Source organism: Acomys russatus, chromosome 15 (genome assembly GCF_903995435.1).
Source record: "Acomys russatus chromosome 15, mAcoRus1.1, whole genome shotgun sequence".
NCBI lineage: Eukaryota > Metazoa > Chordata > Mammalia > Rodentia > Muridae > Acomys > Acomys russatus.
This window is the reverse complement of record NC_067151.1, coordinates 8,324,882-8,352,380: the sequence shown is the minus strand read 5'-3', so window position 1 is coordinate 8,352,380 and position 27,499 is coordinate 8,324,882. Positions and strand designations below refer to the sequence as shown.

The 27,499-nt window shown below is 43.1% G+C and overlaps 1 protein-coding gene across 1 annotated transcript in view; it reads right to left on the bottom strand.

Moving 5' to 3' along the window:
• Tnik (TRAF2 and NCK interacting kinase) overlaps positions 1–27,499 on the bottom strand; it is a 173,390-nt gene that overhangs the window by 20,726 nt on the left and 125,165 nt on the right. The window contains exons 18-21 of the mRNA XM_051156996.1: positions 27,038–27,135; positions 25,319–25,342; positions 19,725–19,909; positions 8,329–8,458 (exon numbers count right to left, since the gene is read on the bottom strand). Of these exons, the coding sequence (XP_051012953.1) occupies positions 8,329–8,458; positions 19,725–19,909; positions 25,319–25,342; positions 27,038–27,135 (437 nt within the window). The remainder of the gene's footprint in view (positions 1–8,328; positions 8,459–19,724; positions 19,910–25,318; positions 25,343–27,037; positions 27,136–27,499) is intronic.

The following is a 27,499-nucleotide window of genomic DNA, read 5'->3' as shown; positions in this document are numbered from 1 at the left end:
GCCTCACCACAAATGTAGCGGACCCCGAACTGAGTTACTGGGGAGTACAGGATAGTAACATTGAAATTTCTACTTTGCCTAAGAAAATAAAGACATTAATTGTTGTTAATATTTAGTAAGTGCCGGACCTTCAGGTCTTATGCTGCTACCTGAAGGATTCCACAAGAGAGGGTCAGAGTCAGGACCAGAACCGCCAAATTTCTCTCCTGCAGTATGTGTGTGTGTGTGTGTGTGTGTGTGTGTGTGTGTGTGTGTGTGCGTGTGTGTGTGTGTGTGTATTTAAGTGTGTATGTGTGTGTGTATTTAAGTGTGTGTATGTGTGTGTATGTGTGTGTGTATTTAAGTGTGTGTATGTGTGTGTGTGTGAATGTCACCAGATAATTGGATTTATAGATTATATTGTCATATTATATTGAAACAATTGCCCAAATCCATCTGAAAAGCATGAGGGTGAAATGATACCATCCTCTACTCCCCCCCCAAAAAACCCTTGGTATTTCAATAAAATGCAGAGATGTTATCATTGGGCTCTTTATCATTTATAAGGTCAAAACAATGATTAATCACACCTGACAGGAGTGCCAAATCATTGCAACGGTCTAGCAGATTATTTGAAAATAAGGATTTCCGTCCTCCTCTGTTGTTAAAGGTCACCCTGTCAGCAAATGCCTGCTGCCCCCTCATGAAGTAGGCAGGAAGGAGATAAGGCCCTTGTGACTGGAAGAGCATCGCAAGTATTGCTCATAGCATTCCCTTTAAGTACCCTGTCAGGTCCAATTTACAACGTGGGACTGGAAAGACGGCTCAGTGGTTAGGCGCACATACCACTCTTGCAAATGACCTGAGTTCAGTTCCCAGCACCCATACAGGGTTGCTCACAATTGCCTGGAGCTCCAGCTTGGGGAGATCCAACATAATCTGGGTCTGTGGGCACCTGCACTCATATGCATATATCTATCCACATATACTATCATTAAAAAGAATCTTAAAAATGTATTGATTCAGTGGGACAGAGCTGTACACATGCTCTATGAATATGCTCTAAAATTGTTATTGATAGGAGTGCAGCTTTAAATGTTTCCAAACCACTCCCCTGGAGGTCAACCAGCTCCCTAAGCCCAAGGGAACAACAACTGTTAAGAGAAAACCCCCAAAGCCAGTGCATCTAGTTGGCTGGTTTGCAATTCCCCCTTGCTCCTCTGTAAGCATAGCTTGTTACCCACAGATCAACTATTCTCCATGGCCCCCACTCCCTGCCCCACCCCAGCCCCAGGCACCTCCCATTCTGTTCTCAGCCCGCTTGAGACCACTGCTTCACACTCCAGAGAGGAAGGAGATCACGTGCTATGATTTTATGTGATATGATGATGCCCGATAGCATTCATCATGGCATAAGTAACAAAAGTTCACTCTTCTAATGGCTAATCATTTTGCATTTTATGTCTGGACCACAGTTCCCCTATCGATGCACAAGGTGATGGATGTGAAGGTGGTTTTCACCTGTTGGCAGGTGTGAATAGTTCTGACATAGGAATGCAGATGGCGCTTTGATGTATTGATTTCATTTGCTTTGGACAGACTCCCAGTAGTGGGATTGCTGGATCTTATGGTAGTATTATTTTTAATTATTAAATGACAGCACATCAAGAATATGCAGAGTCCCTTTTTTCATATCCTTGCCAGCACTTGCTACTTTTAGTCTTTTTGATAACAGTCATTTTGGTTTTGATTTATATCTCGTTGACAACTAATGATTTTGAATTTTTTTTCCATGTGTCCAGTAGCCATTTACACAATTAATGATACTTGGCTACACTTATAGACAGGAGCCTAGCATAACGCCTCTGGGAGGCATCACTCATCAGCTGATGGAAACCGATGCAAAGACCCACAGCCAAACACTAGACTGAGCTTGGGGCGTCCTATGGAAGAGTTGGGGAAATGACTGAGAGAGCTGGAGGGGTCAAGGACTCCACAAGAAGACCAACATAGTCAACTAACCTGGGCTCATGGGGCTTCACAGAGACAGAACCACCAACCAGAGAGCATGCATGGGCTGATCCTAGGCCCCTTGTACATGTGTAACATGCACAGCTCGGTACTCATGTGGATCCCCCAACAACTGGAATGGGGGTCCCTCTCTGACTCTGACGCCTCCCTTTGGATCCCATCCCCTCACTGGGCTGCCTTGTCTAGCCTCAGTGGCAGAGCATGCACCTAGTTCTGCAGGGACTGACTGTGCCAGGGCAGACATTATGCTTATAGACAGGGTCTCCCTATTCTCTGAGGTGAGGGAGCAGGGAGGATGGGAGGGGGTTAGAGGTGTGTGAGATGGGAGACTGGGAGGCAAGGAAGGCAGCTGCAATCAGGATGTAAAGTGAACAAATTAAAAAAAAAAAGAAATCCATGTTGTTCATTTATAAAGGATCATTATTTTTGTATTGAGGTTTCTGAGTTCCTTACATATTCTAGATGGAAACAGGGTGGCGGATATTTCCCGTCCTGTAAGTTGTCCCCACTGCTCACTGTGCCTGTTGTTGCTTAGTTCTGCCCTTCCGGCTGAGTGTGTAACTAGTTCCCGGAGGATTCCTTAGGGCAGAGCCAGGGCATGATTTCCCTCTTGCTTCTGCCCATGACCCTCTTGTCCCCTTCTGGTCCCCGTCTCTTAGCTCAGCAGTGCTGAGTACCTACTAAACATAGAGTGGTTTGTTAAAGCGGAACAGCTGGGCACATGGCAGGCATGCTCCCCACGGTCCGGGGTTGGTACTGGCAAGACTGTATGCCAATTCTTTAGTCACCTAACCGGTCCAGCATGATATTTAACATTCACCATCAACCCGGCTGGATTTGGAATCACCTAGAAGACTCATCTCTGGCTGGGTTTGTGAGGGTGTTTCCAGAGAGCTTTTGCTGGCCTGGGAAAACCCACCTCAAATGTGTTCTGTGGAGCCAGTCTGAGAAAAGGGGGACAGGAATGGGATAGCCCGATGAGCATCCCCATCTACACACAAACTCTGTTTCCTGACTGTGGACATCATGTAACCAACCCCCTTACCCTCCTAGCGCCATGCCTTCCCCAGCATAACACGCCCCCTCAGCCTCCTAGCACCATGCCTTCCCCACCATGACATGCTGTATTCCCTCATACCCTGAGTCAGCTTCTCCCAGACTCGGTCTTGAATGTACAGTTTCTGGCCTGCACACGCCTCTGTTTGGAAATGCAAGTAGCCAATTTTTTTGGTGTGTATGAGACAAAAAACAAAACAAAACAAACAAACAAACAAAACAAAAAGCCCAAACAAACAATCACAAAACCAAAGAACAAAATCAAACCAAAACAAAACCCAAAAACCAACCAAACAAAAAACCCAACAGCAATAAAGCACTCAAGATCCTGAGGGGGTGTGATTCATCCATACGAAAATTTGAGAAATGACAGCTAAGCAGAGTGTCATCAGTTTCCTGGACTACATACTGCCCCGTGAGGGTCCTCTGCCCAATTCGTTTTGTCACAGCGTTCACCGGGAGCTCACATGGGTGCGTATTCTCAGCACAGAACATTTCATCTTCGAAGCGACATTTAGGGAGTTCAGCTCTCATCCATCCTAGCGTCCTTGCTTTTTATGTGCACTAAACAGCCTTTTCTTCCCTTCCAACTTCTATTCGGTCCTGAAAAGCCTTTTGACATTTCCCCCCAGTTTCCCCAAAGCATGAATCACACCTTGTCACTTTAGCATTTTTCAGTTTCTCTCGTAGCCGTGGCATTCCCTCCCAGGCCTTGCACGTGACAAAGGTACCCTGGTTATTAAGGGAAGACTTTAAGGGCTAGCTAGAGATGTGTCTCAGAGATGGAAAAGCCTGAAGCAATGACCCTCGAATCTGCCCACTTCTGAGTCACCATGCCTTGCTTCAATCAGCCAGCATCTCACCTGACACCTTCTCTCTCCTGGGAGCACAAAGGAAATTGAACAACAATCCTGCTCTATTGAACGTCAATAGGAGAGCCCAACCTCTCTGATTTTGATAGCCTCACCATTCCCAGGAGGATGAGCAGAAACACGCTCTGTATTTTAACTGTGTTGAGCGTTCTGCACCATGTACCACTGGGTCCTCATAGGAACACCGTGAGCTAGCTTTCTTCAGCGCCACCACACAGATGGAGAAAGTGCAGAACATGGCAGCCAATGAACATTTCTCAAGTGAGGCTCTAAGTCTAGACTGCTGGTGGAGTGCAGTGGCTCTGGGAGGCCCTGATGCACCATGGGAGCCCTACTGTCATAGCTTATTGGACAGAGAGTGGAAACCTTAACAAGTGGGACCAAGTTCCCAGTAAAACTGACCATGTTGGCTGGGAGAAGAGGACCAACCTTTGCCAGCAGCTCTCTAGGGCTATGGTGAAGACATGGTCGCAGGGCAAGAAGAGATGAGAACACAGTGTGCAAAGGGGTAGCAACAGAGAAGGGAGGAAGCAAGTGGCTCAGTGGTTAAGAGTACTGCCTGCTCTTCCAAAGGACCCAGGTTCAATTCCCAGCACTGACATGGCAGCTCACAACTGTCTGTAACTCCGAGATCTGACACCCTCACACCAACACACATAAATTAAACTTGAATAAAATATTAAAAAAAAAAAAAGAAGAAGAAGAAGAAGAAGAAGAAGAAGAAGAAGAAGAAGAAGAAGAAGAAGAAGAAGAAGAAGGTGAAGGGTAAGACAAGCAGAATACCCTTTCCAGGCGGCAGAATAGCCTTTCCAGGCTGCGGGGCCGCTGCAGAGAAGGCGGTAAGGGCTGATGAGGCACATGGTAGTAGATGGTTCTACAGAACTGTAAGCTAAGACAGAGGAAAACAGGAGAACCGCCAGGGAGCGCACGACAGGCCGCCGAGTATGTGGTGTATGACAGGTAGCGCTAGCAGGACACTCTTTAGAACATTCTTTTCTACTCACATAAGAATGAAGTTGAGCGAGTTCCTGATGGAACTCACAGTATTCTATAAGAGAGATTTTACCATAATAAGATAAATTTTGAGTCTATATATTTTATTTTCTTTTACTGTAGCCTGAATTAAGTTTTTAAACACATGTGTATTTAATGGACTTTTTTTTTTTTTTAACCTCAAGACTCATTTGAGGGTTAGTTTTCTGTGCCCACTTAACTGACCTACCAGTTTCTGGGTGTGTCTGCCACATTGCGTCTGAGCATCAAGAAGATGAGCTTTTGGGATGGTGGAGTTAGTAGGTAGATTAGCATCCCCAAACTGGCTTGGCAGGAACCAAGAGGTCCAGAACACAACAAGAAGCAGAAAAAAAAAATAGTATGAATAAATAGTGTGTGTGATACCCGTGAGTGTACTTGTGTGGGCCCACATGTCACCGCATGCCTACAGAGGTCAAAGGACAACCTTGGGTGTAGGCCCTCGCCCTCCAGCTTCCTTGGGCAGTCTCTGGTGCTGTGTAGTCCAGGCTAGCGGACCACAATCCTCCAGGGAGTCTGCTGTTGTTGACTCTCATTTCACTGTAGAAACGTGGGGATTACACATGCAAATGACCAGTTCCGGCTTTACATGGGTTCTGGGGTCTGAAACTCAGGTCCTCCTCCTTGTGCGGCTAACTTTTTTTGTCCACTGAGCCAGTCACGCAGCCTACAACTTGCCTAGTTCCAGCCCTGCTCACTGATTGAGCTGGGACATCTTATCTGTACTCAATTCTGCACGGGCATCTGTGCTACCCACAGGCGCAGGGATCATTAGATATCCTGTCCTCCATAACCACACAAGCCACTTCCTTATAATCTCTCCCTCTCCCCCCACCCTCTCTCCTCTCTTCTTTTTTTCTGAAGTATCTTGATTATTACACTTTGTTATTTTAAGACTCCATGCTTTGGAGCTGAAGAGATGGCTTAAGTGATAGAGTGCTGGCTTTGCAAGCCTGAAAACTTGAGTCAAATCCCCAAGATTTGTTTAATTCCAGAGTTTGGGAAATAGAATTTGCTGGCCAGATAGATACCTTAGCTTACTTGGTAAGCCCCGTGCCAGGGACAGACATTGCCTCAATAAAGAAAAAAAGTGGTTGACACTTGGTGTCCCGAGGTGGCCCCCTGGCCTCCTCATGTACACTCTCTCTCTCTCTCTCTCTCTCTCTCTCTCTCTCTCTCTCTCTCTCTCTCTCTCTCTCATGCTTACATGTACATACCATAAACACAACAAAATACCTTCACTTGGTAAAAGCAGACTGTTGAAACCGAGAAGACAAATGGTCCGAGGGTCCCTCAGCAGGTCAACGTCACAGAAGACAGGAAGGGGCCTGTGATTTTGAAAGTGCTGGTGGTTGTGGTCATCAAGTGCTGGGCCCTTCGTGTTCTCTTTTGTGGTCAGCTCTCCTGATAGAACCGCTTTCCCCCTGTACTAAGGTAAGCTATCACAGCACTGGGAGCTTTTTATTGCAGGCACACAATGCCAGCGCTGGCAGCCCATTCTTCATTGAAGGCATGTGCGAAAGCATTCTTTAAAGTCTACTTGAAAGATTTGACAGGGCCATAAAATAAATCCCAGCAAGACCCTAGGCGAGCTGGTCTTCTAGTTACACAGCACTGCCAATTTTACTCCAAGGGCCTTATTCTTTTCAAAATTACAACTTCTTCTTCCTTACTAAAGTGAGAGGCAAAGCCTGTGAGTGGACGTACGTAGCCCTGTCTTTTCTGAAGAGAAAGAAGGACCATTCTGTCTGTTTATGCTTTAGAGGGAAGAGGGGGTTGTGATAAGAAGCAACAGGAGACTGGATTTTATGGTGATAATGAAAATATTTAATTTTTATGAAACACTTATGTTTACTAACTAGCCTATTTCACGTTCTTAGTCATCTTCTAAAATGTATGCTATTATTTATGGGGTCTAAAATTGATGCAAGGTGCCTTTCTTGATTTCTCTCCCCTTTATTGGTTGTGTCAGGGTCTCCCCACCTCAAAGCCTGACAGTTCAGGCTAGTCTAAGTAACCATCTTGCCCAGAGATTCCCCATTTCCACATTTGGTTTCTTGTGGGTTCTGGGGATGCAAATTCTTGTCTTTATATTTGTGTGGCCAGCACTTTATCCACAGATCCATCTCTATAACCACTCATGAAGTTTTATGGAGGATAAGAACAGATGTGGGGAAAGATGCAGTGACACTTCTCAATGTCACTTGTCATTATTTTCTCAAACTCACATGAAATGATAAGAGAAGATGTGCTCCGATCTCTTGAGAGCACTTCAGGTTAACAACAATACCACAGGGGCCACAGTGGAAGGACAGGTGAAAGGGAACTTATGCTCCCACCAAATGAAATAATGTCCCTAGACTTAATGAATGAAAACTCTTCTCAAGGGCTGAAGAGAAGGCTCAGCAGCTGAGAGCACTGGCTGCTCTTTCAGAGGACCTGGGTCCCTTTGCCAGGACCCACATGGCAGCTCACAACAGCCTGCAATTCCAGGCCCAGGGGATCCAACACCCTCTTCTGGCCTCTGCAAACATACACCTGGTGTGCAGACATATATACAAGCCATATATATTTAATAAAATATTAAAAGACCCACCAGGTGCAGTGGCGCACAGCTATAATTCCAGCATTTGGGAAGGCAGAGGCAGGTGGATCTCTGTGAGTTCGAGGCCAGCCTGGTCTACAAAGTGAGTTGAGGACAGCCAGAACTATGCAGATAAACTCTGTCTGGAAAATCCAAAAAGAACCAAACCAAACCAAAACAAAAACCAAACAAGAACAAGAACAACAACAACAAATTTAAAAACTCTCAAAACTCAAAGTTGGAAATACATGCCAAAGGTATGCTTCCTGGTTGATTGTGTGTTTCTTTGTTCTCTAGCCCCAGTAGCTTATTGCTTTTTCAAATGTTAATTTAATGAGATATGAAGATAGCACAGTTTCTTGAAACTGCTGAGCATTTTATATGAACTCCATAAGGTAAACCATGAGGAAAGAGGCTCACAAACCCGCCGTTGCTATTAAGCGTGGCCATTCATTCCTGTCTCCCTGGTGTTGGGAACATCTGTGTTTCCTAGTTTTATGTCCTCAGGCTCAGCTTTTACATTCCGATTTGCATAGCTCCCATTGAAGAATTGGCACTAATATAATTAAGTCACTCTGCAGAAACTTGGGAGGACATAGGAGAGAAGATGGCAGACAATTAAAGTTGTGCAACCACTTAAGAAGCACAGGCTCTTGCCGTCCTGTTTAGCCAGCACGCATACAATATATGCTATGAGCATTCAGTGTGAAAGCCTATTGAGAAAAAACCACGTAAGGACTGCGCTTCCGTCTGACAGCTGTTACACCAACTCACCTCTCTCATCATCAAGGTTCCTTCTCTGGAAATACTGCTGCCGAAGGTGTCCGCATGAGACGTCTCCAGCCCGTGTGTCCCAACCATTCCCATGGGGTACTGCTCACTGCTCCCTGGAGCACCTGTGGGTCTGAAATGGAAGGGACAGGAGTCATGGCAAGCTGTAAATTTAGGGAAATACCATTTCCTGCTCCCCAGTTCTTATTGCAGAGAATGCACATGACGTAAGATCTGCCATTTATATCATTTGTGTCATTATTTGCAGTGACTTTGAGGACATTCTGCATTAATGCACCTGGATTGGGGTGTCTCTGTGTGCAGCGTCTTGACCATTTACCACGTTACTCTCAACTCAGACTGTGAGAGCTTCCTGATCTCCGAGGAAAATGTTGGACGCGGAGTCCAGGCATGTGAGGTGCTAGTGACATCTCAGGCAACAACCGCGACACATTGTACCTGCTGCTTTCTCTGTTTTTACTCAAAGAGATACATACTTTATCTAAGCCACTGTCTCAAGACCTGCCTACATCCAATCCGCCAGCCTTCATCCTGTTCACAGTTCTCACTGTCATTTACAATTCCTTAAAATCCTCCTCCTCTCTCTCTTGCCATATCATGTGGAGGGACTTGGAGATGAGTTTTGTCCTAAGGAAAGTCACCTACTTCCTTTGAGACAAGGTTTCTTTTTGACCTAGAACTCACCAATTAGCCTTGGCTGGCTGGTCACTGAGCCTCAGGAATCCTTCTGTCTCTATTGTCCCAGAAGTGTGGATTAAAAGTACGTGTCACCATGTATGGCATTTTTACATAGGTTCTGGGAATTGAACTTGAGGCTTCAGGCTTGCAAGCAAGCACTTACTGACCGAGCCATACTCGTGGCCCTGAGATTTTCAATTTGTTAGCCTATTCTCTCTTCATTTCCCTTTCTCTTTCATAAAAACACATGCTTGTCTTTTTGGTTTTCATTACACACCCAGGCCAGTATCAACTTGATTTACCCATGTTCTGTGACCAAAGTGTGTGGTATCTTTATCAAAAGAGTCTTACTATCAAGCTCTTGTGGGCAACTAAAAGCAACAACAGTGTTGGGGGTGTCTTCTCTGACCAATAACTTGAAGGGCCAAATGAACATCTTAGCTTTTTATTTAGTAACTTGTGGCTTCTGGGAAGAACATTAAGATCCATATGCAATATTCAGCACTTTTCTAAAATATCTTTATTTAACTATATTATTGTACATTTAGTCCCAGGTTTCTCTTGTTGCTGTGTTATTGTTTCCCAAAGATCAAAGATAATCTGAGGGTGTAATAAAATATTTACCCAAGAACTACCAGGTTTATTCTATCAGACACATGGAGAAGTTTCAAGGATCAGGAGACAGAGCACATAGGTGTGATGGGAAGTGGTGACAAGATGCTGTCACCACCCCCTGAGGTACAGATGGAACTTCCCATGTGCCCTGTGCCACACAGAGGAATTGGCAGTACCCAGCAAGGGAAAAGCATCACACTTGAGCTTCACCCAGATGATCCAAAGCCTAAGGGTCCTGTGCCCCTTGCACCTTAGGTGTCTGGTTTACACACTTGGAAAGTGGAGAACCAAGCAGATGCTGTGGTGCAGGATTTCAAGGTTTGGGGTTCCATAGATGCTGCGATGTAGGATTTCAAGATTCCTATGGCTTCCTCTCTGCTGTTTAAGAAAATGATTATAAAAGGGGTTTTGAAAATGGAAGATGGCCTCAAGAATTTATTTATTTATTTGGGAACACTTATTACTTTCATCTTTTAATTCTTTTTATGTATTTTTAAATTGTCTATGGTCACTGGGTGTGGCTTGCACATGCCTTTAATCATAGAATTCAGAAGGTAGAAGCTGATGACTTCCTGTGAGTTCAAGGTCAGCCTGGTCTACATAATGAGATCCTGACTCAAATAATAAAATCAAAAGAAGGCCCCACCAGTTGCCATGTCAGTGTTAGTGGGGGAATTCTCACAGGGCACCACCCTTAGATCAAGAGCAACAGGCAAATACTGAGCTGAGAGAGGGAGAATTAGTCTCCCTCAGGAATGAATCTCCTAATTGGTTATCGAATACGAAATGGTCAGCATAAAAAAAAAACATACAACGAATGCTGAACAGACTCAGCAGGCTGCATTTGTACACTTATTCCTACATATGATTAACAACAACAACAACAACAAAAAAGAAGCTATGGATTTAAGGAGAAACAGGGACAGAATGGAAATGATGTAATTATATTTTAATTTAAAATAAAGCAAATTATAACACAAGCAAAAACTAACTACCAACAGTTTCTTAAACCCAATGACAGCCTGAGGATGTAATAAAATATTTACTCCAGGGACCAAGAACTACACCAGATTTATGCCAGCAGGCACACTGCCAGAACTCTTGCCAACAATTAGGCAGACTGTTTAAAGTCCTGAGTTCAATTCCCAGCAGTGGGAAAATGATTCCAATGAAAAACGGAGAAGAGAAAGAATGAGGTGCAATCAGCTTAGAGAATATGCACAATAGAGCCTGTGTTCCAGGTTTCTCGTTTGGAGCAGAGGACTAAATCAACTCAAATGTGGGCAAGAACTGATGTGTTGGGATAAAATTCAAAGTCCAACTGTCCACGTCACTGTTTCTGCCCCAGAAGGGAGCTGTTAATATTAACCATGTTCCCAAACACAGGAAAGCCAGTGTCGTGATAAACTCTGGCATACTAATTGATTGGTAAGTCAAGTAGTTCTTAATGAATGCTTCTGCCCTCAGTTCTCGGGGACTTAATCTTATCTTTGTTGGTCCTTTTCTTATGGCGTCTTAAATTCTTGTTTCAGAGAAGATGACGTGAACCCAATAGATTAATCTGTGAATATTTATCAAGGCCTCCAGGGAAGGAGTCCCCTGTCCTCTTCTCTGCCCACCAGGCATCCTCTGCTACTTCCACAGGCTTAGGTTGAGCTGCTAACCACTGCCAGGTTGGCACTGTTAGGACAAGGTCTCCGTTTTCACAGAAAGTCTCATTTCTTTTTAAATTCTCTATTTTGTTTGTTTGTTTGTTTTGGGGGAGTGGTTTGTTTTGTTTTCAAGACAAGGTTTCTCTGTGTAGCCGTGTCTGTCCTGGACTTGCTTTGTAGACCAGGCTGGCCTCGAACTCACAGAGATCTGCCTGCCTCTGCCTCCTGAGTGCTGGGATTACAGGCATGCACCACCAAGCCCAGCTTCCTTTTAAATTGTTGATAATGTTTTGATTTTATCTAAACATTTTAATCAGAGAAAGCATATATTTTTTTCATAAAAAGGATTTTAAAAACCTACTTATAGCAAGGCAAATCTTCCCTATACATTTAATTAATACTTTCTCATCTTTGAATTTATTATTTTTAGTAAAACAATTATCATTAGTCCATTTCTTTTCTATGTAAATTTTATAGGAAAGATTTAATACGATAATTATTTTGCCAATAATATCTTCTTTCAGAGGCTTATGTGGTCACTTCTACCAAGTCTAGTATTTCTGGGTCGTTATAAAGGTTTCAATTTCACTGAAGAGATTTGATTTACATGTCAATTATTAGACAACAGCAGGTATTATCAGGCATTCTATTGCCCATTGTTTATTTCAATCTTTGCTAAATATTTTTAACTATTTTTTTTACTTGAGTCAATTTTTATGCTTTGCCTTTTATGGGACAGAACTACCTCGTCTGTTAGGAATTTTAGACTCTTTCAAGTTATATTTTGCAATGTTTTGATTAACAATAGTCCCTACAGGTGAAATAAAAGGTAATCTGTATTTATTCCTTAGTTAATTTGTTTATAATATGGTAAGCAACTCCTCTTAGCTAGCCAAAGACAGTCCTTCTATGTACAATTGTTCAGTTATGTTCAGTTATAGACATACACTTAGGTTCTGAGCCTCATATTAATTGCCTCTACCACGTTCTATTCTATCATGTGTTCAACATGATGTAATGGCTTCTGATTACAGAAAATTTCCAAAACTTCATACATATTCAAATCACCCCCCTACACATTACTTGGGCAAAGTGCAGCCCATGTTCCTGTTCCCTGACCCGTCTCTGGTCTTCTCTTGCTTTGCTATTCTGTGCCTATTTCCTTTATGGGATCTTGCTAACTGTAACCGACCTCCAAAATTCTGCTTCATTTTGTATAATCTTTTGGCAAGCTCTAACCTATGGTCTTTGTTAGGACCACCTGTTTATCCTGTAATAACAAGTAATACATCTAGGCTCTTTACTCAATCACTTGCTTAGTCTACTTCCACCTGGATATTTATGTACCTGGATGGCAGCTGAGGTCATGCCCTTCTTCCTGGAGTGTCTACTGAAAGAGTAACTTTAAAAACCACTGGTTTGTTGTGATAGAAACTCCCCGCTATTCTGGACCCCTTTCTCACATTGTCTCCTATCTTCAATACAGGTCCTTCCTTTTGGTTTTGTAACCATAACTCAAATATTGTCTGTTCTTTTTTTTTTTTTTTTTTTTTTAATGTGTCTCAATGTGGTTGGCTTCCTCTCTTTCATTAATGGCAATCGTCTCCATCAAAGTCACTGCACAGTTGACTGTATGGCTCCCCCCGCCCCGCCTTTCTGACCTTCAGTAGTCTCCTGCCAACTGCAGTTAAAAACTAAAGGTCCTTACTGTGGCTTTAAAGTTATTACTGGGTCCTTGTCTTTAATGGAATTTTTAAGGGACATCCAACTCTCCTCTAACCCAAGCAACACTTAATTTACAGTTGTTTTCTGTGTGTGTTACATGGTGCACAGAGCTTTTGGTGATTTAAGTCACAACAGTGTCCCATTACTTTCCTGTCCTATTTTCTGCCTTCACCTACATGGGGCAGTTCAGACGGCTCTATATGGTCGTCTGAGCATCTCTACCACGGCAACAATACACAGTTCTTCAAGGATCAGATCTTATCTGCGTGTGTGTCCTTGGTGTTGTGTGATGGGTGTGACACTGTAGAGGCACCTAGTAAATGTTCTTCACCTAGTGAATGAAACTTTTAGGGCCAAAGGCTTTTCTTAGTGCCCATTCAGGCTTACTGTCAAAGCACAGGCATGTTGTCAACTAATGAATGCTTAGTTGTAAAGATAATTAGACAACTAGGCAACCAATGACTCCCGTACTCTTCTTTCTAAAAAGGTATTTTTGGTATCAGATCCACCAAGATATAACAACTTAAGGTTCGATAAGGCAGTGTTTAGTATAAGAAAGAAAATAATTCTGTTCAGATAGTCATAGGACTTTATAGCACGAAGAATAAATTCTGAGGTATATACATTTTTAAAAAATAGGTTGGTTGGTGCTGGACAGATGGCTTAGAAATTAAGAGTACTTGTAGATTTTTCAGAGGACTGGGATTCTGCCCACATGGTAGCTCAAAACCATCCCTAACTCCAGTTTCTGGGGACTCAACACCCTCTTCTGATTTCTACCAGCTGTATACGTAGTGCACAGACACAAACGCGGGCAAAACACTCATGTGCACATAAGATACAAATACCTCAAAAACTGAAAATGATGCTGAAGGCTTCCAGGTAAGTATGTGAACTGTGATACTAGACCCTGTTTGGTACATGTATGAATTACGTCAGTGGAGAGGCAAAGGCAGAAGAGGCACTGATCCAAGCAACCTCAAAATTCCCGAAAAGAAACATTCCTTAATATACCCAAGTAACCCTTAGCCTTCCTTCCAGACAGAAAGACAGTCTGAGAAACTGTCCCAGCCAAGAGGAGTCTAAGAAGTTGTGACAGGGTTGGAGGGCACTGACTGCTCATCCAGAGGTACTGAGTTCAATTCCCAGCAACCACATGGTGGCTCATAACCATCTATCATGAGATATGATGCCCTCTACTGGCCTGTAGGTATACCTGCAGCCAGAGCACTGTATAGATAATAAATAAATCTTTAAAAGAAGAAGAAGAAGAAGTTGTGACAACTAAATGCATCATGGTCGAACACAGTTCTTTAGGATGAAAGCTAAGCAAGCCTGGCCAACCTGCCCAGTCCATGTTGATGCTGCTCATGAGCTATAACACAAGCAATGCTGATTCGGCTTCCAGACTGTGTGGAGAAAGTGATGGGGCAGAAACAGTGAGCTCTATTAGCACCCGATTTTCCTATAAATCTGCAACTACCATAAAAAATGTAATTCTTATTAGCAGTAAAAGAATGGAAAGGTAAGAAAAGACTGATAAGGCTCAAATAACAAATACAGCCTCTTATTGCATTAACCATGCCTTGTTCTAGAAGTCATTTTTCTTAATGTAGAGATTGGGAAGGAAAAATGAGCTATCCAAAATCCTAAGGAGATTGTAAAAAAAAAAAAAAAAAAAAAAAAAAATTAAATGAAAACAAACAATAAAATCCTACCATTGATTCAAATGAAAAAAAAAAAAAAAAAAACAGAAAATTTTCTGTAATTAGACTACTGGTTTGGAACAATAATTCTCTCTAATTGGATTTGTCCAAGTGCTCAAGGAGGTCCTGATTTAATTCAGCTCAGTTCAATTCAATACGTGCTCACTGGGTGCCTGCTTTCCAAAAGGTCCTCGGTTTGGCAGAGGGTAGTGGATAGAAAGGCTGGGCAAGATAGGATTCCTCAGCTAAAGCAGTTAGAGCATAGGAGGGCTATAGATAGATCCACACTGACGCAGGGAGAAAGAGAGATAGAGCAGGCGGCGTTACCGCTCCAAGGAAAGGGGGGGCCCTGGGAGGTCCCATCACTGTAAGGATTGAGGGATAAAACACCGCCAGTCACCCCAGAGCACCAAAGGCACAGGAGGGCAAACGGCTTGCAGGGGTGGCCCTGCAGCAGCCGAGGCGGTGGGCAATGGGTTGGGCCCATGGTGTTTTAGTGAGAACAAGAGGAGGGAAAAGGAAGCTATGTGGTTTTCATGATCTAGAGGCCATTATGTGAGACCACATGGTCAGCATCTGGTCTTTACCGTGTTATTAATGTGTCATTCATGTGTATTTAGGAGTGTGTGCCACATGTGTGGGGGTGCCTGCGTAGGCCGCAAGAGAGTGTTGGATCCTGGGAGCTGGAGTTCCAGGCTATGGTGAGTCACCGGAGGGAGGCAGGCATCTTCTGGAAGATCAGTGAAGAGACTCGGTTCCTGAGCCATCTCCTCAACCCATAGATAGCGCCCCACAGTGCTATTCTGGGACTGGAGGGAGGGTACTAACACAAAGATGCCTCTTCGGCTTGCTCCATAGGATGTAAACTGACCTTTTTCTTCCTATCATATAAGCCTTTTGCTTTTCCTGATTGCAAGCATAGGCCATGGCTATCACACATGTGATGACATCCATATAATAAAAGTTCTGTACACCCTTTAGATCAGTGGTGATCACGTCTGCTCTGAGGCTGTTGTCTTCTGCTTCTTTCCTCCTACGCATGAAGTACTGTGAAGTGCAAGTTAGGAAACTCAAACTTGCAACATGCTGTTAGAGCTCACAGGGTATGCGACAATATGAAGCTATGTTAGGACGGCCTCTTCCTTGAACACTGGGATCCACGGCTGCCTATGTGAAAGCCTGGGCCTCCATTTCTGAGACCTCCATTTCTTGCCTTGTGTGCATGTCACAGGAATGAACTGTGTTATATTTTTATTTTCTCCTCTAATATATATATATATATATATATATATATATATATATATATATATATACTGTGTTATATTTTTATTTTCTCCTCTAATATATATATATATATATATATATATACTGTGTTATATTTTTATTTTCTCCTCTAATATATATATATATATATATATCATAAAGCACGAATGTTTCCCTTAACAAAGGAAAATAAAGTGTTAAGAATGTGTAACGGTACAGTTTGTACAGAAGTAGCTATGTTATAATGGAGTTTTAATAGTGTGAAAGTCCTAAGGCATGTGAGCACCGTGTTGGCAGACTGTCTCTGCTTTATTTATTTCTTTTTTTATGATATGGAGAAGTTTATTATACGAGCATGGTGGGGGGTGGGAGAAGGAAGGTGGGGCACCAGAGAGAGATAGAGATAGATGCAGAGACAGAGGCAGAGACAAACACAGAGAGAGAGAGAGACAGAGTGGCAGAGAGACAGAGACAGAGAAAGAGGAAGAGAGAAGACAGAAGAGAGCAAGAGTGAGAGGTAGGTAAGACGTAAGAGGGACTGTCTCTGTTTTAAATGCTCATGAAAATACATCTATAGTTCAGACCAAACTGGAACACACACACACACACACACACACACACACACACACACATCTTTCCCTTTTTTGTATATGTCTCACACATATACTATTTTAAATAGTTTTTAATGGACAATCCTTTCAATCTGTTGTCAACTTCCGAGTCCCTAAGAACCACATCAAATCTTGCCACCACTGTAAGCATTCAGCTTATCATTTGTTCCCCAAGTTACGGTAACAGATCCTGTGAATGTCTTTACCAGTGTCTTTCCACTGCTGAGACATAGCCCTCAAACATAGCCCTGATATGTCACAGTCTGCTTCAAGACACAGATGAGCTCCCGATGGCTGCATGCTACATGGACACTATTGCTCTGGGGTTTCTAATCCAGATACTCTCCGCCTCTGTCACAGCTCCCATGCTTACCCCGTAGTCAGTCTCCTCCCTGCCTAGGCTTTCTAGTCATATTCCATGGCGTTCTTATCTGTCTTCCTGACTGTTGTGCAGGTTACTGGCATGCACGTCTTTCCTTTGGATTGGGCCATACACTTGCTCTTTGGGGTCTGGTCTGGCCACTTTGGCTCAGTGTGGTTAAGTCATGGTTACTGGAAAGCCACTGTCCCCAACCTCAGAGACTTCCCACAGTTCAAAGAGGGAGACAAACACAGTGATGGTTCTGATTCAAGGTACTGATTGCATCAAACTAAGGGCTTCTGGGGAGATGATAGTGACAACAGAGAAGTAGGAGGGGGGACAGGAAGGGATGGCTCTTCAGAGGAGGCTGGGCTGTGGGGAGGTGACAGGGATAGACAAGCAGAAGGCAGAGGGAAGCACAGTGAGTCTATTTGGGGGAATGTTACAAAGAAGGACATTCTTCCCTGGAAGGTCACTTCTAAATCTCCTGTAGAAGGCGGAGAGGGAACATCATTCAAAGAGTTACACAGTGTGGTAGGGGCTTAGAATGGTACTTTACATTTTCCCACAGATCACCTTTGTTTGCCCCAAATGATTAGATTATCTTGTATTCTTCCATGAGTAATTTATCTCTGTTAAGAAAAATGTGAAGCTTGAAGGCAGAATGTAAGTACGCACTCTCCGAATGCCTCATCACCCTCAGCACAGTCTTTAACATACAGCAGGAAGTTTAGGAATCTTTTAATTTCCTCATCTGCTTTTGTCCCAATAGCTATATGCCCAGTGTTCAGAGGAAATTTTAAGCATATGTTAGAAGAATTGAACAATGCTGACTCAAGACAAAATAGGAAAGATCAGCATGTTTTGCAGAGATGTTCTGCCTTAGTAGTTTCACCTCTAGAACAATTTTATTTGCTGCTAAAAGACAGCTTAATATAAACGGTTTCAAAATGTCACATCTTAGCGTATTTATAGCTGTCAATAATTGAATAACTCGAAGTACAATCACAGGCATGGATTTACAATCATGGTTATTGGGTTTGCATCTCAGAACTGCTTGGAGTGGCACCCTTTGCAGACTGGCCACCCTGTCCTTCTGTAGCCTATGGAGCAGGACACTATTTGTGGTCATGTGACACTGCCTCTTAGTAGAGTGAGTATGTCCTGGTGATCAATACTGGTAGCCAATCCAAAGAGGAGGAGGGGAATGTGGGTGAAGATGCGGAAGGTAGCCTTGCACTCCATCAGTGTATGGCAAACCAGGGCAACAACACCTTGTATTTATTTTGGAAGGAGTGAGAATGGGCTGTGTACAACCAACCCAACAATCCACTCCAATGAACAAAAGCTACTGAGCTTCCTATTGATGCTGGAGGAAGAAAGAAAAAGAAGAATAAGCAAAGGCTACAATTTAGGGAAATGTAAGCAGACATGAGACAAAAACTATACACTGATATGACTGTGAAGACTTTGACAAGAGTACAAGAAAATGCTGGTGACAGAAAAAAAGGATCAAGGTTTGGGGAGATGGCTCAGTCAGTAAAATGCCTGCCATGCAGGCAAGATGGTCAGATCCAGTGGAGCACACTTGTAATCCTGGCTATGAGGAGGCGGAGACAGGAAATCCAGTGAGCACAAGGCCAATGAGAGAATGCATCTTAAAAGAGATGATAGACAACATCTGAAGAATGGTGTCTAAAACTCACTTCTGGCCTCCATGTGGACATGCACAATTGTATAGCATGTACACTGCATCCATGTCAACACGGGCACACCTGTACCTACATACACACACATGCATGCAAACACATGCAAAAACACTCACACATACATACACACACACACACACACAAACACATGCATAAACACACACACACACATATACATACACACACGCACAAAAAAAAAAAAGAAGAAGAAAGAAAAGGAATCAAAGGAAAAAGACATTGAAGTGGATGGAGTGGAAAAGACTGACACAGCATGTCCTTGAATGGGTGGCATTTGCCTCCTGATTCTTTCTTTGGGGGGGCATTAACACCTGTTTTCATGTGTATTTATTCTTGTTATTGGTGGCCACGGTGGTGGGTGGAGTGTGCATCTCCTGTTCATTTTAATCCATAAATGCCACTGTCCATGGTCTTATTCTTTTATTTATAGGTAGAGAGGCATGTGCCAGTGGCCTCGCTGTTGATATTGTTTGTCTTAGAGGTGAAAAGAACTAAGAGAGAGCCATTTGAAGGACAGCAAGCCCAATAGCAACGAGCAGGCAGAGCATCCATAGGCCCAGAAGTGCTACATGCTCTAGGTGACTGCCCCTATGCTGAGAGACAGTTACAGAACTACGTTCCAAAAAGAACTCAATTCCCCAAGACCAGTTCACTTTGTCAGTGACCTATGTGTGATTTGTATTTAGCTAGGGTTTCTCATGGTTTGGTCTGGACACTTAGTGCCTTCCTGGTCTTCATTTAGGGAATGGTCTAGATCCAGGCATGGCTCCATGTATCTGGTATCCCAGCTACACTTGAGGCTGAAGCAGGAAGCTAGTTCGAGCACAGAAATTCAGACACAACCTCTATACATGCTACCTCAAAACAACAACCACAAAGGCTCTCACATTACTCTGGGTATGTCACTGGCAGCCACTGTCCCATAGTGCATCTCTTACATTAGTCTGGGTATGTCACTGGCAGCCACTGTCCCATAGTGCATCTCTTACATTAGTCTGGGTATGTCACTGACAGCCACTGTTCCATAGTGTGTCTCTTACATTAGTCTGGGTATGTCACTGACAGCCACTGTCCCATCGTGCGTCTCGCTCTCCCCATCCTCCTCCTCTTCCTCACTACTCTCCGACTCTTCACTGGACGAAGAGTAATCCGTCACTTTCTTCAGTGGCCGGTTTGTTTCTTCGATCCGGAGTTCTCTTAATTCTTTGGCTAAGGCCGTCAGATCCTACAAGAGAAAACTTTGTAAGCACATGAAGTATACTTAAAACCAAAGCTGTATCTCCCAGCCAGTCATTGCTCCAGCTTAAGCAACAAGAAAAGAATAAATAAATAAATAAATAAACAAACAAATAAATAAATAAGCTCTATAGAGAACTGTGACAAACACAGTTACTGTATGGAACTAAGAAAACGATGTTTGTGGTGTGTAGAAGCTAAGAGACGGGAGATGAAATCAATTCAAACTTTGTTCAAAACCAATAGCTGTACTAGGACTGACTGTGCATGTGCACGTATGTGCATGCTGTGCTGTGTGCATGCACATACATACAAAGTTTTATGTTTTCTTGTTATTTTGAAAGGGTGAAGTTGGTCACCCTCAGAGTTGAATGGGAAAATAAATGGGATTAAAATTTGTTCCCCAAGTATCCTGGAATTCTTGCCCAAAGCTGTGATGATGGCCTTTGCTCTCTTGTGAGGGCTACTGGACCAAAAGCTAGCATCAATCATAGAACAGACCACGTTCATTTGGTGTGCAGTCATCCCCCAACGAACAAAGGTACCACATCAAATGAGAGCCCACCCCAAATCCTAGTGCCACTGAAATTTAGAGCGACAGGGCTGAGTTAGTCAAGAGAAACAACAAACAAACAAACAAACAAACACAAACAAACAAACAGTCCTCTTCCAGAACGACAGGTGTTTCATTTTTAACTTTTAAATTCCAGTCACCTGGCAGAAACCCTTACAAGAAATGCTGAAATGAATGTGTAAACACCCAAAGGAAGAGATAGTTGTCCAGTTTTCCATGAGTGTGATGAAACCTTTAGCCTTATGGATGTGATGAGGCGAGGCTTAGTCACCAGGCATAGTGCAAGACAGTGTGCTGAACATCTGACTACCTTTGATGGACATGCTTTCAGAGCAAGGCGGAGGGAGGCAGTTCTGCAGAAGCATGGCCGCTCTACTTTGCATGGGTTAAACTGCCCATGGCACGAAGCATGCAAATGAGGAAAAAGCAATTTGACATTGGTCTTACCATTTCTCCCTATTTAGGGACCCATGTGGGAATCAGAGCATTCAGCGAGAGACAGGGAGTTAGGGAGAAAGAAACTCGTTGAAAAATACTAAATCCCACACTTTTTTTTTTCCAAAAGAAAACTGGCCATATTCTCTCTTTATTTCAGTCCAGAAATGTATTTGCCCAATTCACCTGATGTAGGATTAACCCCAGTGACATAAATGACATTTGCTAATCGATCCCAATCAGAAAGAAAATTATGATAAATAAACATGCATCGCTAATGGTAATTATAAATTTGAGGCACTCCTACGCCATGATGTCCCTGTACTGTGGCACCGTGTCAAGCACCACTATTTTGGTTCACACCCAGGAAGCAATCACTTTGGTGCTTCTCTGAAATTCAGGAAATTCAAGCAGTGAAGTGAATGTGTCAGAGTCATTTCCTTTTAATTTCATGTCTCAAACAGAAAGCAATAATGTCCCAAAGCCGCCTGAATTAAGGCTCCTTGGAGGGCAAGCTTCTGGAAACTCCAACTGCACATCCTTTTCATAAACACACTTGCTCGGGCTTTCCCATCCATGCACACTCCTCCCTCAAACACACAGGCCCAGTCTCCGCCGTCTGTGAAAGTGAACATAGAACGGGATCCAAAAGGCTTACCAGTGTTTAAAGAAAACATACTATGAGAGGGGAAAAGCCTCCTCACACACACAGGCTTTTATGCAAATGTATGTCTCATTTCTTAGGCAGTGCACCCAGACCAGGAAAGGCCAGCATGCAGGTTTCATCCCTGTGTGCTGCCTCTTGACTGGTGTTGATGCACTTGTCTTTACCAAACAGGAAGAGTATGGAGGGCATGCTAGATGGCACAGTGGGGACAAACTGTCGACGGATTGGCCAAGACGCTGAAAGCAAGAGGACATGGTGAGCTTGCAGACCAGCAAAAATGACGAACTAGACACACTTATTGCATATTTTGACTTTTATAAAGGAAGGCCGTCAAAGAAATAACTAACATTTAAATGCTACTTATCATTAAACATCTATGCTTTATTATAATTTAAAGAGAGAATATGGTTTATAGGAGTTTGTTTCTACTACCAAAATGTCTCAGTAAAATATGATACTACCACTATGACTTATTTAAATTAATGATACATGCCCCACTTATGTCTTTCTTATCTCTGACATTTCAGAACAAGTTAAGAAAGAGAGAGATTTGAGAAATCAAATCTATTTAGAATTATTTAGTAAGTCTATAACCCAATAACATCCAGAAAGTTTCACTTGTTAAAATGACCTATATTTCCATAAATACTGTATTTAGCAACACTTTATAATTATGACCTGCTTTATGATTTTGGTCTTAATAAGATTTTTTTTTATTTTGGTGTTATTAAAAGGCTCTTTCCTGAAACATTAAAAATAATTGCAGATCTATTTTCAGTTTAATTGGCAACAGCTTGGCGAGTGAGACACAAATGAAAATTTCAAGGTAACAATAATGAGTAATCAAAAGTAATCCCCCTGGAGAAAATTAATCTCCCATTGCCTGTAGCCTCTGTGGCTAGCTGAACTTTTATTTCTCATCTGCTCATTATGAAGAAAATAGGCGATACCAAAGTAGCAGAAAATAGACATGACGCAATATTGTCACCATTGGATTCAGATTGCTTTCATACTCTTTATTCTCTGACAATTTCAATTTCCTCTATATAATGAGCCTTTTACGGTAATTTATTGCTTGGCTGTCTCAAGCCTGAAGCTAAAACGTACTCAAAGGGGGAATAAAAGTTCTATTTAGCATGAAAATATTTGGGAACACATAAACTCAAAAAGAAATAAGGCAAAACACTGTTTGTTGCCCCCCTGTTCCCGTGCACCTACACACACACACACACACACACACACTGGACTGTGAAGGCTAGGAGGCTCGTATCCAAAGGTGTCATGGATACAACATTTCTTAGCTCATCTATACTATAACTGTTCACCCTGGCCAGCTTGTTTCAATCTGACAGTAACATACGTCTTGCTTCTACTTAAGATTTTTTTGAAATAATATAGTCAACTCAAATTTTACTTCAACTGGTTGAGCCATGATATTGTTAAAGGATTTTAATCTGGTCCTTCTTTTATTTGTTGCATCCTCTCCTCCCTCCTTTTAGGAAAGCCACTTGAATGTCACCGGTGCATCTCTTAGTATCAGTGGACTCATCTGGAGGAAATAATGTCTAGATCATTAATTAGTGCTTAAGTTTAAACCTATCTATGGATGATTTTAGAAATGCTCAGATTTTGTTTTCACGCCCAGTAAAACATCAACCGCACAGCGGCATTTCCCTCTGCACAGAGACTTCATGCGACACATTCAGTGATGGGAAAGTAAAAGATATGTGTTCCCAAAAGTTGTGTTAAAATAACTGCAGAATGTTGCAAGACTTCAGAGCGCATTAGGAAGTGACGCCACGTTAACAGCTATGCTTTGGGATTCATTGCTACAAAAAAATAAACATCTTTAAAACGGAGTTCAAAGACTTTTTCTCATTGCATTCTGGGTCATCCAGGAGGAAAACAGTTGCAGGGATGGGGACGGGTGGGAAAGCGGAGGAAGGACCTTTAACCCTTGAGGCCTGCTGGCTTTTTGAAGTGAGGAACTCCTCTGGATGTTGAAGGATGGTTTAGCACCACCCTTTTATGTACGCATAAGCTGCCTGTAGCTTTGCCTCCTACATTTATGTATCACAACTAAAACTGACTTCAGAGTTTGCTGCATAAACTCCTCCATGAAAGAAGGGTAGCACTCATGGCAAAGAACGGCTGGGCTAGGCAGGACCATCTGTCTATGATGTGAGTGGTCCAGGCCTGTGATCCTCTAGGGTCGTGGCTGTGTATTCACTGAGGGCATTTGCTGTGAGCACAGCCCTCAGATTTTGGCATGAGGTTTCCCCCTCTCATCTCTGTCTGATTGTGGTAGAGCACACCAAAATAAATGAAGTGATTTTCAAATCTTTGAACCTCCGGGGTCAGCAGATGAAACCTGGGCGAGCCCTTTCCTCATGCCAGCCTCCTCCACACCAGTTTCTGCACTCGCGCAATCCCTTAAATTGCTAATATGAATGCAACTTAATTGGCAGCTACAGCACTCAACACCAGAGGACAATTTCTTTTTTTAACTGCTAAGGGCGACTGATAAAAAAGCTGTTACAGTCCCTCTAGCCTTCTTACTACTGTGAGGGAAAATAAGACCATGGTGCGAGAGATTGGAAGCCGTCCCTCTGCCATGAACATGTGGCGTGGTACTACTTTGTTAATGGCAACCCCTTATCCAGGAGAGTGACCTTTTGAATTGCTGTGAATGGTGCAGTGGTCATAGCTGTGGTGAAAATCAACTTCACAGAGTCCTGTTTCTCTACTGGCAAAATTCTGTGCCTATGGCTCAAAGCTGAACATTGGCTTTCTATAGCACTCTCCACTCTTAAAAGGCCTTAAGGACACTAAACAATCTTGTTGGTAAGGAGGGCAAATGTTTTTACTCCCCTTTTACAGTCCAACAACTGGCTGGGATTATGGACCCTATGGTTGCCAACGTTCATTGAAGGCAACCAAGCGTCAAACGTAGCTTACTGATCCCGGAAGCCAGTGCTTTTTCCATACAATTTCACAGAATATACTTTGCAGAACTCCAGCCTCGAAGCCGTAATGGTGAGCCTCCCATTCCATGCAACTGGGACTCTTTGCAAGCCCTGTCTGCTCAGAACCATCCCACTGTGCTGTGTGCATGCAGGTCTGACAAACAGCAGTGAGGCACTTGTCCTTCTCAGCAAGCTACCTACAAGGGACACAGCCATCTGTTTTCCTAATGAAAACATGTCGCCACAGATAAGGAAATAGATCACTTAGCTCAGCCAGATTTGTTGCTTGTGCTGCTGTTAATGTCCCACAAAATTAATCTAACAACATCCGGTAACTTCTTGTTCACAAATTACACACTATAAATTTGAGGTGCGCTAGAATTATGTCTCTTTGCGTTGTTAGTAGAACCACTGGGAGCCATCTCCCAGCAAGCCTGGCCAATACAGGTTTGTTATTAGAAGGTACTGGAAGGAGAAACCACATCATTAACCAAACACTAGTACCTGTTGTTTGCCCAGTTGGGATATTGGAAAAGCAATGTTTTTGCTTAGTGAAGGGCTCTGGAGCTTTTTATGGGTATGCCTCAGGGTCTCAGGCTGCCTTCTGTTGAGAGAGAGCTCTCCTCCCCAAACAAGGCTGTATATAAGAGGGCTTTCCCCACAATCCCACTGGCTTCCTTTCTGAATGTCAATATTAGGAAATGGGTTTAATATTTGTATCTTATAAAATCATGACCAAGAAAAGGCAGTACTAACCTCATCTATAGCTTTCTTATAGCTCTGTGACAAGAGGAACCCAATCCAGAGGAATCCACAGGCAGGAAAAAGCCGGAAGAAAAGAAGCAGGTTAGACACAAAATTCGCATTGTTAATGGAAAACTGATACAGACAAGTTCAAGCCAGGATGATGCAAATCCCCTTTGTTATTAGATTACTTAGCGTTTTCCTTAGTTTAAGATGCAAGAAGTAGTAAATGGAAGAGATGTTCATTCATAGGTCAGCGTCTCAAAACATCCACATTAATTTTCTACTTTCAGACAGCATACTCGGTTCCTTTCCTTTCCTTTCCTTTCCTTTCCTTTCCTTTCCTTTCCTTTCCTTTCCTTTCTGTTTCATCTATATCTATCTATCTATCTATCTATCTATCTATCTATCTATCTATCTATCCATCCATCCATCATCTATGTATCTGTGACAATGTTTCATGTATCCCAGGCCAACCTTGACTCAATATTCAACCGAGGATGACTTTGCACGTCTGGAATGCCCCATCCTGCCTGTTTTATGTGATGCTGGGGACTGAACCCAGGACTTCGTGTGCGCAGAATGAGCATCTAACCAACTGAACCTCAAACCTATCCCATATCTTTTCTTCATTTAAAGCTTCTTAGTGTTGGATCCAAAGAAAACTCCACAGCCCCAGACTCTGGCACCCCTACCAAAGTGGCCATTTCCTCACCACTGTCAGAAGAGACGAATGGCTATCTATGGTCCCCATTAGCACACCAGGGGGCATGCTGGCCTGTAGGCTCCCTCAGTCTCCTCAGTGTCACAACTACCCCTCGCTATTCTCAACCTCTCATCTTACCCTTGATCTTAAACTTCTCTAGCTCATGGCCTTGGCTTCCCCCACCTTCTTGTTCCCATATGGCCCCGCCATTTCAGCCACGCCCTTGTCTTTCTCCCTTGCTAGCCCTCCACCCCCTCCACCCCCTGGCCTCCTTTGCCAGCACTCCCTTTGTCTTCCTCTCTCACTTGCCCCTGCCCTCCTCTCATGGCCTAGTGCAGTCTTCTGACCATGTCCAGTTTATTCCTTTTTCCCTGCTCTGGATTCTTCCAGATGCCTCTGGCTGTTGTCTCTCTCGTATCTCCAATGAAAACCTTCCCCTCAACCATACCTTGGAGCTGTTGTGTCTTCGGTTTACAACCTGATGCTGAAACACTCAGTTTATACACTTAGGCCCTTCATGTTCTAGCGATGAAGCTGGACCTCAAACCTACAGGCCCCGCGTCATACCATACTTGCTAAGTTTTGGTCCAAAAAAGGCTAGTCCGTGAGGCATGACAAACAGCAGAAGACCGTAGTAACGATGGTTCATGTGAAAACCAGTGTGGAGAGTGGGTGAAGCAACTTACAGGAAGAGCCCAGGTGCTCCAAACTGCTACTTTAAACATCTTTTTTTTTCCATAATGTTGAGCAAATCTTATGGGGGTGGTGTGCACTACTTCTCTTTCATTTTTATTTTTTACAGGAATGCTGATGAGCCACAAAAGCACCCAAAGTCAGAGGGCGCAGCTTAGATCCACTCAGTTCCTTCCTAATCATGTATACCTTCTTTCTAGATGCTTCTAGCACAGAGTGCTCTTTTTTATCCTCCAATTTTTGCTTTGAGACATGAATGTGACCCCAACTACATTATCTTGGATCCTTAGGAAAGTGCAGCGTTCAAAATTCTTAGAAAGAAAGGCACTCACCGCTGGCCGACTGGGCCGCGTGATGTCTCTGGATTCTTCCGGCTTCACCTTGGAAGGCTCATGGGGAAGCACGGGAGATCCTTCGGACTTACTGTTGGCTAGAGGAAAGAGCGAGGACAAAGAACAATAGGACATGGCCATTAGAGATGCCTGCCTCACATTCTGAGTGAGTGATGGAGAGCGGTTACTCACTAGGTAAGCCCATGTCTACCCATGGGAAACCAACAAAGGCACGGTTTTCTCATTCTCCAGATGAGTACAGACTCGAAAGATGACACGCCTGGCTCGAGGTGACAATGAAGCTATGGACTTACTGGGAATCTTTCTGAATTTTGATAGTCTTCTTAGTTATTATTTCAAATGAGCTTCTAAATTAAAATTCTAGGTTTGTTTCCTTCTCTTATCATGTCTTCCTTGGAATAGACTATTCTGATGTTTGAGGGAATGAGTTTTAAAAGGGGT